General features: G+C 41.3%; 1 protein-coding gene across 1 annotated transcript; it reads right to left on the bottom strand.

Moving 5' to 3' along the window:
* Positions 1-1,823: 1,823 nt before the first annotated feature.
* Positions 1,824-10,012, bottom strand: LOC145457892 (72 kDa type IV collagenase-like). Its single transcript, XM_080336184.1, has 14 exons — positions 9,565-10,012; positions 9,378-9,474; positions 8,733-8,859; positions 8,067-8,215; positions 7,873-8,007; positions 7,005-7,178; positions 6,437-6,610; positions 5,739-6,003; positions 4,870-5,012; positions 4,095-4,291; positions 3,884-4,028; positions 2,972-3,152; positions 2,783-2,904; positions 1,824-2,143 (listed from the first exon to the last, which is right to left on the bottom strand). The coding sequence occupies exons 1-14, from the start codon at positions 9,958-9,960 to the stop codon at positions 2,025-2,027; spliced, it is 2,424 nt and encodes an 807-aa protein (XP_080192310.1). The 5' UTR covers positions 9,961-10,012; the 3' UTR covers positions 1,824-2,024.
* Between the last annotated feature and the right edge of the window lie 8,680 nt (positions 10,013-18,692).

Raw genomic sequence — 18,692 nt, 5'->3', positions numbered from 1 at the left:
GTTCTCTTTTAAGAGGAGTTGTCCTCTTTTTTGATTTTTTGTATTGTGACCTCGGAGGACGCCTAAATGTCCTCTTTTTTGAAAATTTTGGTTGAATATAGGTTAAAATTCGACTGAGACATAAGAAATCGGTACTCAAGTAACGTTCCGGCGGGTATTTCGGGAGTTGAGCCGGAAAGTTAACCTTTTTTTAGTCAACCAACGGAGAATTCAACGAAAGTGTATATTTCTGGACACGAGTCAGAAAAATGACATTTTTTAGTGATCCAGCCACAAAGTGGGAAAAGAATTTATCATTTTTTCCTGATTTCACTCCAGTATTGTAAGTCTGAAAATTTCGAAAAATTGTCCTCTTTTTAGATCTTCAAAATATTGTAACCCTAGGTATACACTAGGATTAGTTCGGATATCAATAATTTTTACTATCCGGATAACGGATATATCCGGATATTTGGAATTTATCTAACCGGTTAACCGGATAATAACTGTTAAATGAGACAATCGATTTCATGAAATCTGCATGTAAAACGGATCGCAAAATCATTACACAGTGGTATTCTAGAGTACCTCTACACGCGCAGTATGAGCGAATACGAGAAAAACCACGCAAATTTAATGTTCACTGCTTCTGCAACGTCCTCTTTACAAAGCACAGATGCATCAATTGTGGCATCCTGCAGCCGGGACCGGAATTTTGTAACAAAGAGTCCACGTTCATTGAATGCTTTTTCAGCTTCCACAGAAGTGGGCTGAATAGTATGCAGCGCTTCGTAGAGAGTCAAAAGGTTGGCAGGTCGTATGCCGGAAACTTCAACGGCTTTACATCCTTTTGACCATCCTTATGTTTAGGTTTGGAGTACTAGAAGGACGACTAGCTGATACTGGAATTGATGCCGACATGATACCTCGCTCTAATTCACGTGATCAGGCACGCAGCCAGCCGAAAATGTAGGGGGGTTTGAACTAAAATCAGAAGGTTTCGATTTTTTTCGAATTAATTATAAGCGGAAATCAATTACGCTTGCACGCACGCACATTTTTGCGAACATTCGATATCATTCAGTTTCGCGGTGTCACTCTCAAAATCACTTATCTGAATACACTTAACGGCGTATCGTCACCAAGCCATCGAGAGATAGGAGCCAACGCATGCTGGGTCCGAGATGGTTAGGCCAGCGATGATATCTTTCGTAGGCCTATTGCAGATTCGATTGTGTAGGTCGGCGATAATATCGTGAGCACCAAGCCAATGCAGATGCGATTGTGCAGGCCAGCGATGGAATAGTGTGCACACTGCACAGGGCCTATTGCAGATGTGGAACCAGCGGAACTATAGGCTTGTTGAAGACGCGATAAATCAGGCCAGACACGATGGCAATCAATGACCTAATTTAACGATCTTCTCAGTAAGACATCGCGTCACGTTACATTGTGCAATGTACACCGACGCATCTCGCTAATTGGCAACACGCTTATCGCTAATCGGCCGCGCCAACACTGAATACGACTTATTGATGCTTACTACAAAGTGTAAAACGCAATAGCAACGATTCTTTTTTATCCGGTTAACCGGCAGAATAATATCCGGATATCAGATAGTAAAAATACGTGCGGTTAACCGTTATCCGGATAATCGAACCCTAGTATACACCCCATATAAGTGGTACACCCTTCTAAAATTTTGGTACACCCGGTTGAAGAGCCCTGGCTCTAGTGTATTCCATTGTACATCGTGTGTCCTTGGACGGATGAAAATAATAAAATTGCTGATTATGATTCCAGTTGTTTCATAAAATCAAGCTTCAACTCAATGAACAACCAAATCTCTTTTCATTCTCGTAGAAAATTCGATTTAATACCGTTTTCATATAAAAAAAGAAAGAATTCAAAAACTGGATATCAGAAGACGCAAGTACGAAAACTAAATGGACCGACAGATAAATAGACCTTAATAGTTGAACATAAATAACATGATTGAAGACAAAATATGTGTTGCAAGATAATAAAATAATGTTTTGCATATATTAGCAATTAAACATCCGGCGGACTTCGTATTCTTTCAATCCGTTTTTCAGGGGCTTGATCGCTTGCTTCTTATTTTCGTAACGCATCAATTTGCCGTCCTTGACGAACACCGAAAACGCTGGAACACAAGAGCATATATGTCATTTCGCAAAAGCGGAAAACGGCATTTTCGGCAAAATTTCTTAAATTCAACTTCTGGAATTCACATCTAATTTTTTAAATACATTTTCCAATGGTAAATACGCTTTAAGTCTCTTAAGGGACGAAAAATCGTCACCGAGAAAAACTCAGTGCACTTCCGGTTATTTTTAAGTAATCGTCTTTGAAAAGTGAAGGATATTGGTATCAAATCCTCAATCCTCAATCCATATCAAACAGAATCAAGCAGCTGGAGAAATAATGAGAGAAGCAAGCTCATTTGAGCTATTCGAAACGATAACGCCAGTGATAACATGTCACGATAACGGGCCCGCTGCCATACCGATAATCCGATTATTATCAGTATATTTACACCACCTAAATATTGGGCTGAAAGGTTAGGAGGAAATGCATTTACACCATATTTGAGCGAGTCTTAGCATTACGCCATATAAAATAGAAACTGCGAGCCATCCTGTATGGAGAAAAACTACAGCATGTAAATACTGGATACCACCACCCGCAATTGTATCTCCTGAATATATCACCTTGATCGGAATAGCAACGATAGATCCTAGGGTTAAAGTTGAACTGGACTAGATTCACAATTTATACTTACCACCGTTCATTGATTCTCTGTAAACCGCGTCGGGGCGCGCGGGCAGGCCGGCCCAATTCGGAGACGTTCCGAGGTCTTCCACCGGCGCGTTCTTCATAACGGTGCTGTTTGTATTGTGCGCTCTAAGATAATACCTCAAGGGTAACGATGCTGTGTCCGTGGAAAGATTCATTCAAATGATTTTTCTACCTATAAGCTTTGCCGTTAACGAAGAAGTAGGTTCGATCCTTGTTCGTGTTATGGTTGTTCTTTCCCCACTTCATATAAACTACATCGTCGACTGTGGCAAACGCGGGTAACCCAAGTTCAGAGTTCGGTCGCGGGTAACCTCTTTCGATCGCCAGTCCTTGATACATAAACTGTTCCCCGTCTGAATTATAAACAGGCAGATGTTGTCAAATTAGTCATCGTTGGTGGTAGTTAAAGTGGAAATAGATGTAACGTCTTAAATATCTACTCAAGTCTTGTCGAATCTACGACAAGTGGAGATATTTTTTAAGGTATAAAAACACTTAAGTGAGCAGTTTCAAAAAGAAAAATTGGTCAAGGGATAGCCTACTTTTAATAGCTACACGGAGGTTAGCCTATACTTTCGAAAGTGTAAAGTGTATCTAGCGACTAATACAAATTTCAAGTGACACTACAACTATAGGTCCAATTTACGAAAATATATAGTCAGTTACCGTATCACATTCATTTCAAAGCTACTTTCTACTTTACAACATTTAAAGAAGTATAGGTACTATCGCTTTCAAAACTTTTCAAGTAGAAGTGGTAGTAGTGTAAAAACATCATTAGTTCAACAGCTTCTTGGAGGTACAGAACTTCAATATAATAGAATAGTATACTCATATTGAAATGAACCCGAATGTTTTCGGCTGACACTCGGATATTCGGGTTCATTTAAATATGAATATACTATTCAATCATTAGTTCAGTAAAAGTGCGAATTGGCAAATTCTACAAAGCGTACAAGTTAGTGACAACTGTGGTTATCTCAACCAAAACTGATTAATCGCCCATGTGGTCCAAGTATAGCAACAAATCGGATGGTATGTACGGATTACAGTAGCGCCGCGTAAACAATGTTTATATACGTACCTTTGAAAAACAGGAGCTTGTGATCAGATGGTCTCTGATACGCCGCATCAACGCCGCACTCCAATTCCTTCCAATAATTTTTCACTTCGGTAAGATGAGCCCGAATCGCCTTCTTTTGCCCTTTCGTCCTCCACAGAAACGGACCCTGAGACAGAAAAACGACGTTAACTGGCGGCTCGAGCCGAAACGCACAAGTGACGTATATATTTACCTGGAAGATGAACATTTCGTCCTGGAAATTGAGGATTGCATCGATGGGCCTGTCGCAAATCTTTTTCGGCCTCACGGTCGTGTCGCAACTGTTTGGAGGCGGCGTTGTTGACGGTGTAGATCGGGTAGTTGTGGTACTTATCGACGTGGAACTTGCGGTAGTAGAGGCAGTGCTTCTGGGTTTAGGCGTCGTAGTGGCTAAAGTGCAAGGGATTTGATAACCATGAAATAGTTTGTCAATCCTCAAAAACACATCAAGTGTAGGCCTACGGCCAATAAACGTAATTAAGTGTCCAGCGTAAGTAAACTCTTGACAGATGTTGGTGTTGATGCTACATTTTAGTATACATAGTGTTTCGAATACGTTAATTATATTACATCAAGCTGACGTTCCTAATAACGATTCCTGAACTATTGGATGGCCCGCTTTCTTTCCAGGTTTTTGTAAGACACCGCTTACGCACATCGAATTGCGATGAGGTGCCTAGATAAACCTCGAATGATGTATGAATTTGAGAGTCGACCTCAGTCGAACTCGAAAGCCATTCGTGTAGCTGTGTGAGGCATCACTACGCAATCTAGACGCGATAAAAGTTTCCCGTGACATAAATAAACTGTATATTGCAACCAATCCAAATTAAGTACGGCGAGTAATAAAGCTCTCGCATTATATAGTAGTGTGTCGAACGGCATTCCTTTTGCTTGGAAATTATACATTTCATTAACACGGGAAAGAAAGATTCGCCATATATGGACAAAAACAGGCCAAAACTCACTGGTGCTAATTCCGACTCCCGCCAAGTCTCCGCCGCATTTCTCCAGCTGAAGGGGGTAGAGAGGCTTTGTTCTCCCGCCATAGAGAGATTGCGCCCCCAAGCGGTCGTCATCCGGAAGTTGGAAGTCCTTCACATACGAGTAGCTGTAAGGAATAAAAATAGTTGACAGGTGATCAGCTACGAAGTCATGATGTAGACAGCGTTGGTATTCAAGTAAAGTTGAAGCAATTAATAGTAGCAGCGATTTCCAAGACATGTCAGATTCCATAGACTACTCCTTGTCGCTTCGACATCTTCCTGTCTTTTCATTGTATCGCATTTTTGTGGTGTATTGAACTGATAAAATTGCATGATGATGATGATGATGATGTCAAACCTACATCAAGGAAAGGTAGAAAAAGGAGGTATGAACAGTACAGGTAAGTACGTTCAAAAAGTGGAATTTGATCGACTGATCGCATACTCTTAGCAGTAAACCGAAAGTGGTTATTTTTGAAATTGAATGGTGCATCTTCGCGACTAACGCAAAATGACCACCAGCGACACTACGAAAAGATGCAATTTACGAAAATATACCCAGTTACCGGCATATAGGTTGCTTCACCCATCAGCTGTTACGAAAATACCGCTCATAACAGCGATGCGAACATATCCCAATGTCACTTTATACTTTAAACGATATCAAATTTTTTTTTAAAGTATTTTGAATAATAAATTGCGAAGTAGAGGAAGTCTAAGAGCAAAAAAAAGTGAGTAAGTAGGGCAAGTAGCAGAAACTTCTTGAATACTCCGACATAGTAGGATACTTCGTTACTCAGCACCTCTGAATTCCACATACAAACCAAACGTTAATCACAAACACTAATTACCTGGGGTACATCAGAGCTCCCGCCACCCGCGAATGATCCAACCCAATGGCGTGACCGAATTCGTGAGCCGCCACGAGGAAAAGGCTGTATCCGCTGCCCTCGCAGAATCCCCATTTCCCGTCGTTGTCGTAATCGCCGGTCGTAGCGCACCACAGCCTATAATCGGAACGGCCGCGCGTAGTGCACCGGTCGTAAGTGTAGCCTTCGAACGTGAACGGAAATGTGCACGATTGCCCGTTGGAATTACCACCTGTTGTGCCGTGAGCTGAACGGAAAAATGAAACTTTAAACGAAACCGGTTGAGACAGGTTCACGTCGCCAGCGATGCGAGGCCTTCAATAACAAGGTAGGTAATTTCGCATGTCATATTGCACTCTCAGCATAATCACGTACATCGAGGTACAAAATACATATATTAATTATAGGAGGTTGGAGATTAGAGTCGCATTTCCAACGAGATGGTCGATAACGAAGTACTTTTTCTGAATGCTAGATATTGTGTATTAGGCCTATTTGCACTAAGGCAAATGTTTATACACTTCTACTTCAACTTATACGGAACAGATTGACTACTTTGACCACCTCTGTATTTACGTTGCTTCATGCTGGTTTCCAACAGGAGAAAAAAAATTTCATACAGATTTTCATTGTGCGTTGCCATTTCACCGGTACGGAGTCCATTCTCGTATGCAACTTACCTCTGTCAGGGCAGAACCCCCATTTCTTGTCGTTGGTATAGTCGCTCGTAGTGGCGCACCATCTGTACCCGTCAGTTCGGCCATCTGTGGTGCAGCTTTCGTACGTCTTGCCGAGAAATTCAAACGGGAAAGAGCACGGCTCGCCTTCGCCGCTACCGCCGTACGTGAAGAGCTCTGAAGGTAATCGATAAACCGGGTTAAACACACATGTGGTAGAAGTAGAACTAACGCCATAAATTTCTAATCAGTAGAAGTAGCAATTTCCAAGACATGTCAAAACTACTCAAGTAGAAGTAGAAAATTGAAAGGTTGAAATGTAATCTAGTTAGTCTCAAAAACTATATTTGGTAGAGGGGCAGTATACTTTAGCAGTTAATCGCAGTAATCTGCTTGCAAAAGTAAGTAAAAACATGTTCAAGTGGAAGTGGAATTAGTCAAAACTCATAACCAGTTTAGTAAGTAGTAAATGCAGGGAAAGTCTGCTTGAGGTCTACGAAAAATAAGATCTGCTTCGTTACTGACCACCTCTGGTAAAAGTCAGGAGCAAAAGTATAGTATAAAATCTTACTCTCGTGCGGACAGAACGCGAATTTCCCGTCCTTGGTGTAGTTGCTGGTGGTGGCGCACCATTCTAAGCCGTCAGACCGGCCTTCCGCGGTACAGGAGTGATACATTTTGCCCTCGAAGTAAAACGGAAACACGCACGACTCTCCACCGGTATTTCCCGCGTACGTGTCGAATACTAAAAGCAAAAAACGCCCGTCATATTTCGCACAACGCAAACACAATCCTATCATCTCGCCTATACTCGAAACCCAGACCCGTGAATGGATGAGTACGATTCCGGCTACGCCTGCGCGAGTGTGCAGCCATAGTAAAGTATGAATCAAGTATAGTCCTACACTGTAAATGAAACTTGTGTATTTCGCCGATTTGCATCGTAGCATATGGTACAACTCATCGGTCAAATCAGGTAAACAGTACTTTAGAGTTCCAGATTTTGATTTCACGCCCATTTCAATGACCAGAAAAGAGTCAAAAACACCATTGGGATATATCGCAGGGCTGAAATAGGTCATGTTTTCGTTTTCCACTGCAATAAGGTGCACAATGGTAGTACACGTGTATACAGAACCCACTACACACCACTGGGATATGTCTCCATAAGGATTGGTGTATTCGACTCGTTTTCAACTTTAGTACCAGAAAGTGCCGAGGGTGTAATTTGCACCCTTTGGTATGGCGGCGGAAATCTGCCACATACACCACCCATGTAATAACACGGTAATTTTCACCCTACATTATGATGAAAATCTGGTAAATACACCTGCACCACACACGTATCTAAACCCTAATTTGAACCCTATGCTACGATGGTAATCTGATATATACACCTATTTTCCAACCGTGTATAAGTGTATGAATATGGAGTGTACCTTTCCCGCTTCCAAGGGTCCAGAATTCACTTTCGTCAAAATGAGTGTCGCCGGATATGGAGCTGCGTCCGGGTGAGAAGGCGTGAGCCAGCAACCCGTTTTGTCCGTCAAACGGATATCCGTCGCCGTGTTCGCCTGGATTGTTACGAAACGTCAGTGGTGCGATAGTTACCAAGCCGTAATGGGATGCTCACTGTATCCGAAATAAATGACGATGTCGGCCTGATCGCTGACCCCGACTTGAGTGAACGTTAGATCGGTGACCTCTTCCCACACTCTGAACGCTCTCTTTATGGTGTTACGTGTCTGGCATTGATTCATGTCCGGGGTGTAACCGGTGAGCCTGGAAGGAAATTAACTCGTGAAAAGTTGTCGATAGGATGTCGAGATCGAGAATATAGCAAGTCGCAATTGCGGCTGGATGCTGGGATAGTTTCAAGGCTGCCATGGCTAGAAGGGGGTATAAACATTATGCCGGGATAGTTTCAAGGCTATACCGTCATAATACCATCATAATTCTCCGTGATGAAATAACTCGTATACGATTGTGGCAAGCATATCGCAACTAGCGTGTAATTCAGTTCTCGAAAATAATCGTCTGTACACTATTCGACTCAACTCGTTACAATTAATGATTAATTCGGAACCGAACACAAGAAGCATTCTGCCTAGCCATAGTCACAATATAGCACCCCGGGAATGCATTGAATACGGTCTAGATTCGAATGTGAAGTGTACGGTGTACACTTAATGCATCAGCTCGAATGATAATACATAATTCGATCGATTGCGCTGGATGATTATATGTTAACCGCGATGCCTTCCAGTCATGAGACAGCTATGTAACGAATGGAACATACTTGTAGGTAACGTCCTTATTCGTCCAACGAGGTCCGCCAGCGAACGTACTGAAAGCAGCTGGAGCCGAGTCCGGGGCTCCGCAACGCGGCCGAAGCATTTCCAAGACAGTGCCGTCGTCGAGTTGACCTGCAGACAGATCGCGTATTAAACATTTCGTCCCTCATCGGTTTTACGCTCATATGAGCATTAAGCTATGAAATGAAGTTAGGAATACAGCATGGACGCGCTGCTGTTCACATTGAAAATTTCCAATTCGTTTTTCTTGTTGTTAATTAAACAGCAAATTAGGTGCTTGTCCCATGTTGGTTTGTTGCGCCATGTTCAATGATGGCGCACAAAATCTTTAAGTAAAGTCAAAGTTATCAAGTATTCTTCACCTTGCATTTCGTCAAAGCCATTATCAAATCGCGGAGGAGATCGCTATTTGTAATAATCCTTCGTAATGCTTTAAACGCTACGCGGATTTATTACGGGATATATAAGTAATTAATGGAGTATATACTGGCGGCACATGATCGATAGAAATCACACCTCCCGCGCATTTAATATTGATACCTTTCTTGTATAGAGACAGCAAAAGCTTATACGGTCGTTGCGACGGTACATCTTCGTAACTGCCGTGTCGCACCATAATATAAACTTACCGGTTTCTTGAAGGCCGTAATTGTATTGCATCTTCCGAACGAGAGGTCCCAACTCGGACTGAGAGCCTTGTCCGTAATTGTAGCGCAACATGAATTGCTGGAAGAAAATCATATTTTAGGTTGCGATGCGGTTCAAGTATACAACAAACTCTTCAATATATATATATCGAAATGGGAGCAAACTCACAGTGGCTATGGATTCCCTTTCCGAATCCGTCAAACTTCTGAGGCCACCTGGAGGGGATTCAAGCCCCGGCCGCGGCGGGTCATCTTCAGGCACTTGAAACTGTTCCGACTCAGGAAGCCTCCTCGGCGGCAGCGCATCGCCCAAGTTTCCATTCAATTCCGTCTTCTGGCCGACGTATTCAACAGGCGTTCGTCCGGAGGTTCTCAACAGCCCAGCCGTATTTGTACTTTCGACAGACCACTCGGCAATGCCTTCTTTATCAAGGCCAAGTCTATATATTTGCTCCAATCTCTCTCCGTCGATAGTGGACGATAAACGATGCGGCGCCGATAAGCAAACGTCAAGCTCGCTAAAACACAACCCGGCGAATAGCAGTGCGTAAATTTTAACTCTCATCTTGGCAGATTGTTTCTTCTAAAGTCGCGGCTACTATATTATAACTACAACACGGCACCTCGCCGTCTTATATATACGGTCGATATTACGTCACGCCCGTTTCCCGAAAAGTCACCCAGCTGAGATTTTCAAATAAGCGCACAAAATCGAGAATCGGTTAACCGCTATCGAAACAGGAAGATAAAAATACAAATCTCTCGATATAATCGCTCCATTAACAACCTACCTGTGACTAATTTCATCCCTATCGGGTATATTCACCTCTGTGACACTCTGTGCTATTCTCCCATTTCACTTTGTACAGGTGTATCATTTGAGAAACAATTCGCTGATTTTATCGGTATTTGGTTGTATGTAATGAATCTTCTTATTTGCGATGTTATATTGATAACGCACGTTCACCAATTCGTGACTGTTTTATTGAGTAAACAGTTTACGCAGGGAAACGCTTCATTGACTTAATCCGTCGCGAGTAACACGCTTTCGGTGTCAATTCATTCGGGAACGATACAATTCTGAGATGGGCATACCCCACTTTAAATCAGGTTAATGAGGGTGACGAAACGGACACTGTACATGTGTACAATTGCACTCAATCGCGAATACATGTGTGTACCAAAATTTCCCAAGATGTAATATCTACGCAACGACGAGCGAATTAACATATAGCGGATATGATCTGGTTATGAATGACGCGTTTGCTTTCAGAAACAGTCGAATGCTTTGGCAGGTAAAACGCAAATCTGTCGCCACGGTTTACTATTATAATGATGGGTTGTGGTAGTCTCCGTACTGCAATGCACTTTCGGTGAGTGTCAGTGAGTTTATTGCGGTATCATTCCCGGCGTTTCGATTGGTCAAGCGACGTATGATGTCATAATCGCACAACATCCATGTTTGCCGCCTAACATTGCAAAAACAGTAGGCCTAATGCTATTTCTACCCGTTACATCAGCGACTGCATGATTTGCGGGAAGCCGATTGCATTGAATATGAATTGGTTTCCAGTCATTCGGGGAGAGCCTAAGCAGTGTTACTCATACGAGAGATCAATCATGCATAGTGAATCGAGTTTTCGACGAACATTCTTCTGGCGATCTAGTTTGTTATTTTGTGCTCTAGCTTAGTCCGTTTGAGGTCTCCACTCATCGTTTGACTATGCCTAAAATATGTGCAAAACTTTGCACTGCAATTCGTTTTGGCTGATACACATCCGCACCAAAACGCCACATTGTGTAAATTGGAAACTGACAAACTCGGAAAACTGCATCACCGACATAGGACTCGTAACTATCGTGAATGACTCAAGGGACGAAACTCAAACCACCAATACGACCCAAGTATGGCACTCGGAAAGACCATTCAGTTCATCGCGTAGGGTAGTATTTGGTTTATGAATATAAAAATGCCCTATGCTTCAGCCAAGTAAAGTAATTTCTGAACAATTCCAAATATGGCTGTAAATCAGATGGGAAGAAATGCAATCAGGCCTGTAGTTGATAGCATTAATCATGTAACTGGAGTGATATAGGAATTAAATGATTATTAAAGCACTGTACGAAGTGCGCATAGCAGATGACTCATTGGTAAAGTAAGCGATTTCTCCCAGACTACGATTTAGACAAAATGTCTCATTATGCGATGGTGCTACGATTCATACTGGGGGTGTTTTACACAACCCCCGTCATGGAAATAATTCATTGTAGATTCAGTACTCAGCAGCCATGTATGATTGGATAACCGAATTTCACGAAACAGGTTTTAAAAGGCAATATTGCGAGGACTTTCAATCGAATTTCATCCAATACATTCATATGTTATATCATGTTGCAGCCACGGGGCGATATAGATAGATGCTATTCCAAATTTAAAATTCTAGTATTGAGGCATAATTATACCAGCGATGTGACAACGGACCTATAACATTATTTTCTTGTTAAAATTGTTTCCATTTCAAAAATGTCCTTGTTAGGCTCACGGTCACGAATTGACCTCATCTATTATAAGTGCATGGGCGTCAAGAATATGTGTAATCTCATTTAGAGTACAGAAATTGAAGTACGCCTCTGTGTAATCGGTACTTGTTGAGTTCCGTAGTCATAAAATATGCCCCCTGAATACAGCCGTGTATAATCTATAAAATATTGCAGAGACCTCAATTCCAAGTTCCAACAATAGAAATAGTTCGCATATGACGCTTCAATCTCGATGACATCTCGTCATCACCGTGACGTAAAGTCACCCATTTGTCTTCAACAGCAAATAAACAACTCCCGATTGCATAGTGACTGTTTGATGTTCAAAATTCCATAAATACAGCTCACAGTGTATTCGCGTGATCGTATATGTGTACTTATAGTCATGGATAGCTGGACGGAGATCGTGAACATTTTGACTTACATAGTTCGAAAATAAAAGGTCAGCTTCCAGAATATATTCAAGTGTAGTTGAATCGCATAATACACAATTCGCTTCTCACAGAATTATCTTTTATTATTGTTATCATTAAGTGTGAAAATGAGACACTGTGGCGCTTATCACCTTATCGGTCTGGTGCGCCACGGCAAAAAATTTCGTATTACATGTCATAAATCCTGACATAAATGAACACATTGCTGGCAAGGAAGAACTGTGTGTTAATTTAAGCAATTTATGAATTTATCTGGTGCTGGTGTGTTACTATAGTAGAAGATAAATCAAGCCAGATTGTAATAAAATAGCTGCATTTCATGTCCAATCACCAAATGGCTGTTGCAGATTCTTGTGGATGAATATTAACGAAGGAGAGTTTCAAACCATAGCACCTCTTTTACGAAACTAAATACGAGAAAAGATAATTCTTGACAAGGTTGATCCGTGTTTCAGTTTCATTGTCACAAACATGTTACGCAGCGGTTGTCATGTTTTGCGCGTTTTGCCCGGAGCGTAACAGACGCACAATTAACCGTAACTCTGACAGTGACTTCGTCATTAGTGATTTTACGTATGGTTTTTAAAATTATGCGTCAAATGCGTTATGATTGCTATTGTAGACGTGTGCGTTACGTTATCGCGGCAAACAATTACACTATACGTTCAATACGAGAGTTATCGTGCTCGCGAAATCTTATGTTTGTAAAGAATTTAGGAGATAAGATCTTGTTCGCCCAATTTTCGTATCAATGACGATTAAATGATATCGGTGGTTTTGTCACGAGATAAGAAACTCTTACGGTGTGATTGCAGATAAGCTTAGCAATAGCACGGATTTTCGCTCTTTTTCGACGATGCCTGTACTGTAAATACATGCCGGGGGAAGATCGATGTATTTACAAGATTATCACCAAACCAAGCCTCTAGCATGACTTCCTGGTATCAAATTTTGTTTTTACACCCGTTCCAATTGGCAAAACGAGTCAAATTCACCAATCCCTGTGGATTCTGTTAGAACAAGCGTGAAAGTAGAATTTCGTACCACAAAGCCACTCACGCGATTTGCTCCCGACACTGTAGTGGAAATCGACGGGATGCAGTATCGTCGTTTAACTTTAACAGTAGCTCAAATTTACTTGCATCGGTGTGTTTACATTTTGACAGGATACATAATATTGTGGATTGTGGACACGATCAACCAACACCTCTAAAATGGGTATAAGTTCAAATTTTTGATGCTGTCTTTCAAAAGGGAAGGATGAAGGTATAAGCAGTTCATTTTCATGTGTATCATCGAGGTGCGAAGGATCTGCGAGGCTATCGAGTCAAGGCCACCATTTCCTGGAGTGCCGAGCTCTTAGCGGGGAAGCCGTGGGTATCAGCTTTACGTGGCCCTTGCTCAGACCTGGTCGGGGCTCAAATCCACAACTTGCCGATCGCGAGTCGGACGCTCTACGACTATACGCTATCTTGGTGTTACCAGGTAACTTGGGATAAGCGATAGTACCATAGGGCGTCACACAAATGCGAAGATCCCAGAAGTCAGAACACCTAAAAATATTATAAAATAATCACGCGGTTGTGTTCCTCTAATCCAGTACTTTCAACCTGTGGGGTAGTACGCACTACGCACTTGTGTGGATGAAAATTGTACTGTACATATTTTTCACTTTTTCCGACGTGGAATATTTCGCATAAACTTAATAGGAGATTAAGTACAGTTACACCCGAACTTTTGTCGTTACGACGAATCTGTGAAAAATTTTTGGACTGATCGTAGCTTTTACAATTTACCATGACTTTGTCTCCCACGAGCCACAGTGAATTATTTGCCCACTATTATTATGGCGTAATCACAAATCTGGCTCGAAAGCGGGTGAAATGACTGACATGCACAGAATCAGCACGCGGGAGCATTTTTCAGCAGCAACCGAGTCATTGATAAACTGGTGGTGTATACTTGTGGACATTTGAATACAAAAGTGTTAAGTTTCTTCATTTTCGTTTTGTGTAATCAATAAATCATTTTCGGTTGGTTTGTGCAGATGAAATTTTTGCCCACATATAAGTGCGGGTGGTATTGAAAAAGTTGAAAGGGTTGAAAACCACTGTTTTAATCTATTTCCACACTAACACCACCATGGCAATATCAGAAAGCGGTGCTAGGGATTATATAAAATATAAAAATAGCTTGAGTGGGAACGCAATAATGTAGGTGTTTACTAACGGCAATACACGTATTGCGTGACATAGATTCGGCGACAGTCCGCTTTTCCGCTGTTTTTGATTGAATAAGGGATTAAAACCAGCCGAGTGTGAAAGTCATGATGCTGTAGATAGCTCTTTAGTCAAAAACTGCCTTTCTGATGCCTGAAGTAGGTTTCAAATGTACGAGCTCAAATGACATAGCAACAACAAGCAGCTGCGCATGCAGGAAGTTCGACTCACAGCCCACAGGCCTAGGTTAATACAACAGAGCCTTACCATGCAGCTCGGTAAGAATAGCGAACTTTAAATCCGCCCGCTATCATTACGAAATACCGCAGATTTACGTGGTTAAAGTAACTCTTCAATACTACAAACGCGATAATTATTTTGAACCCAGGAATGCCACGAGAGACACGATAACATGTTTGTGAGTCATATCGCACGCGCGGTCAAGTTATCCGAAGGATACCTCTCAAGTTAAAGTGTCGTATCATTGTAATTGGAGCACAAAACATTAGGCCTGTATGGGGAAAGATAGATTACCTTATTTACCCACGGTAAACATACAAATTTTTTTCTGTCGGCAAAACAGATAATGTGACGAGGACAGCTTCGCGTAAATTGACGTATGTCATATACCCGCGACGGATTGACACACAAATTTGTTTTAACAAGAGAGAGAGAGAGAGAGAGAGAGAGAGAGAGAGAGAGAGAGAGAGAGAGAGAGAGAGAGAGAGAGAGAGAGAGAGAGAGAGAGAGAGAGAGAGCGAGCCGAAATCCAGCCGAAATAGAAAACAAACAGACAGCAATGATGGTGGTACAGAAAATACGCACGTAAATGTACAGTATCGGTATCAGATAGGAATGGTCGATGGAGGAGGTTAACTATAATCTGATCACACCCGCATCAAACAGGTACACTTGTCACTTTTCTGTTGACCGGAAAACATTAGCTGTCTTACAGACATACTAACAACATTAGTGAACGTTTCGCACGTCTGCTGGCGTCAAAAGTTTTGGAGTGGAACTGCCACAACGATTCGACAATAAAAGTTATGCTATTGCTGAAGTATTAGTTAATATGGCTGCCGCGACATAATAAAGCTACATTTCATTCACATTCCTGTGTGGTACTAGTTTGATGTAACGCGCTAGCAATATTAATAAAGGTGAAGTATAAATGCTTGCAATTTGATGTATATAAATGGGTCACTTGTGGTTCAGAGCTTCGGCACTGCATCAAAAAAAAAACACTTCATACTGTTGTATCGAACGTTTTTAATGTGAAATTATTATTTGATGTGAAGCAACTTGGAGTATGTTGGAAAGTCATGTTTTCCAGTCTATTTATTGACACGAAAAGAATCAACTTTGATCATGATGTATGCTCACTGATCAGCGAAAGATGTGGTTGCTGATCTGTAGGCCTACCAAGGCGGATAAACGACGTCAAAGTCCAAAGACCGGTATATCGGATTCTGGCTTGCGGAGAAATGGGAGTCTGGTACACAGATTGCAGAATCACTCCGAAGGCATTGACGGCTTGAATAGAGTATTTCAGGTTTGCTGAATAAGGGTCTTCAAAAATGACTCTTTTTTCTCAAATCGTACTGGCTGCTTGATAAAATTGCTAGGTTACCTAATTTAAGCCCACACACCAAATTTGGCTCAATTCCAACAAGTGGAAGCTGAGTTATTGCCGTTAAAAAAATTCGGCTTTGAATAAAATAGTATTTACGGTGGGCACCACTATAATAAATGATTAAAGAATTGGCCATAATAAATACTATTTTATTCATAATCCAAATTTTTCGACGGCAATAACTCCGCTTCCACTGGTTGGAATTGAACCAAATTTGATGAACATCGTTTCGACAGACAACCTAACACTTTCATGGGGTGAACAGAAAATTTTCAAATTTTTTGTTATTTATCTTTATTTGATAAATAGAAACTTTCTTATCCTGTAGCAATGCGGCTACTGGTTGGAATTGAACCAAATTTGGTGTGTGGGCTTAAATTAGGCAACCTAACAATTTTATCAAGTAGCCAGTACGATTTGAGAAAAAAAAGTCATTTTTGAAGACCCCTATTGTTGAATTCTGCGAAATTGCTGTTCGGGGATGTTTCATTGATTAACAGGGAATAAATTAATAACATTGCATTTTGAGTCACACTGCATTGAGCGCAACGACTGATCAGATATGTCACGAATTCGCCTTGTGACGAAATCCCACAATACAAATGAACAACGCTATACAAATCGGTCAAATTTTAAACCCGATGCATAGCTTTGTATTTCCTCATTATCTCCATAACCAGGGGTATAGCGGAGCAATGGTAACGTATTCAGCGATTCCGACCTATAGGTTATAAGATATGTGTTACTTGAGTCTTCATATGTATACTCAGAGAAAGCACGAAGTATTGGTAAGGTGAACAATAGCACAGTGTCGGCATTGATCCAGATACTAGACGGGATGAACCTTTAGACAAGTCTACATAGTTTCAGTATGATAATCACTTATTTACGACCACACAGTCGCGGCCAAAACGGCATGAAAGCAAATTACGACGCAATGGCGACTTCGTGAAATAGGCAGCGGACGACGTACCGCTGCAAAGCACTTTCTGAAATATAGGTAATGCAGGTCTCTCGATATTCATGATCATTGATCATTGATTACAAAGTAAATGCGGAAAATGAAATATATCTCAAACGAAGCGAGACATGCAGCGAGCTGACCGATTAAATATACATGGATGTGAAGCTGCTCTTCGCTCACACTGCTGGCGCAACCTAACGATACAGTTACGATTCACGAAGAAAGCGACATTTAGCCAATTTTGTTTGCTAAAATCAGCGGTCAAATTCTGGGATTGCAGGTTACGGTTAATCGAAACACGATAATATTTTGTCAGGTCACGGAACAGTCACATCGGAGTTATCCAGTATATGATATCACCTTTGCTTACGCTGCATTTTTCCACAAATCATACATCATGTCACCATGGCAACCCGATATTGAAAATACTATCGGTGCTGGATTGTCTCGTGACTCGTGTCTGCATTCTACGTATGAATATAGATAACTAACCTATAGTCTGAACGCATTCTTGGCAACATCTAGAGTCAATCTAGTGCAGTGCGTCGAGTGATTTTAATTATTGATTCTCAAACGGAAGGCAGCAAATTCATCCACGTTAGATCCTGCCAAAAGCGACTGTATTACCAAGTTGGAATCAGAGAATTTGTAGGTAGACCTAAAAGTCTTGTCATTCTACCGTCGGAAGTTGGTCAAGGTGAGATTTTCCCAAGTATAGGTAATGCTAATAGGACTTGAATCACAGGCGAAATCCACCTCGGTTTATTAGAACTTGAGACAAATTGGAAGCAGCACGGAGGTGTAACTATTCAAATGTTGAAAATTTATCGGACGTGATTGACTGCGAGGCATGCTCGTTCATTAACATATATTGTCACCTCTTTTTACGCATCAAACCAATATAACTCTGTACGTTTTGTTCCGTTTTCAATGTGATTGTAGTGAGTATCGCATCAACATAGTGTCTTGAGCTACAGAAGAGAGTTGTGCCCGAATTCCGTCATATTTACCAAGTAATAAAGGTGGAGGTAATGTTATGGATTAAATACGAAACTTCAACATATCTACTCGATTATAGTAGGCCGTCTAAAGTTCTCCAATTACCGACTGGCGTGAAACCGCGGTTTATTCTTTTGAGATTAGGAAAGGTCGTTTGCGTCGGTAATATCGGTATAGTTGGCATTGCGTTCATAAAGCGATGGGCGGAAAAAAATTGAGTCTGGTAAGGATAAGAACAGAACAGTTCAATACTAAATAATAAAGAGTTAAATATGTAAAATGCCATATCGTTGACATGTCGTTCGACTTAAAAACAGCTGCGCAAGGATTGAAACACGCACCTATAGGGTTGCATCTAAAACAAAAATCATTTTCAAACAAACAAGTTTAAAAGGCGACTCTTGTTTAAAACGTGTTTTATCGATTTTGTGTTTTGTTTTCAACCATGACGTCGCGAATCTTTAATTGCGACGTTGCAGTGGATTGACTTTGACATTGACAATTCAA

The sequence above is a fragment of the Botryllus schlosseri genome, chromosome 15, assembly GCF_051294905.1.
Source record: "Botryllus schlosseri isolate E-star chromosome 15, Bs_hap1, whole genome shotgun sequence".
In the NCBI taxonomy this organism is placed as follows: Eukaryota; Metazoa; Chordata; class Ascidiacea; order Stolidobranchia; family Styelidae; genus Botryllus; species Botryllus schlosseri.
Note: the sequence above shows the minus strand (reverse complement) of the source record. Positions and strands in the feature narration are given on the sequence as shown.

Bases quoted from the DNA above. Each gene is read 5' to 3' on its own strand.
- LOC145457892 (XM_080336184.1), bottom strand. From the start codon at position 9,960: ATGAGAGTTAAAATTTACGCACTGCTATTCGCCGGGTTGTGTTTTAGC. The intron at 6,611-7,004 runs GTAAGATTTTAT...GATTACCTTCAG, and splicing joins CGCGTTCTGTCCGCACGAGA to AGCTCTTCACGTACGGCGGT. The intron at 5,013-5,738 runs GTAATTAGTGTT...TATTCCTTACAG, and splicing joins GGAGCTCTGATGTACCCCAG to CTACTCGTATGTGAAGGACT.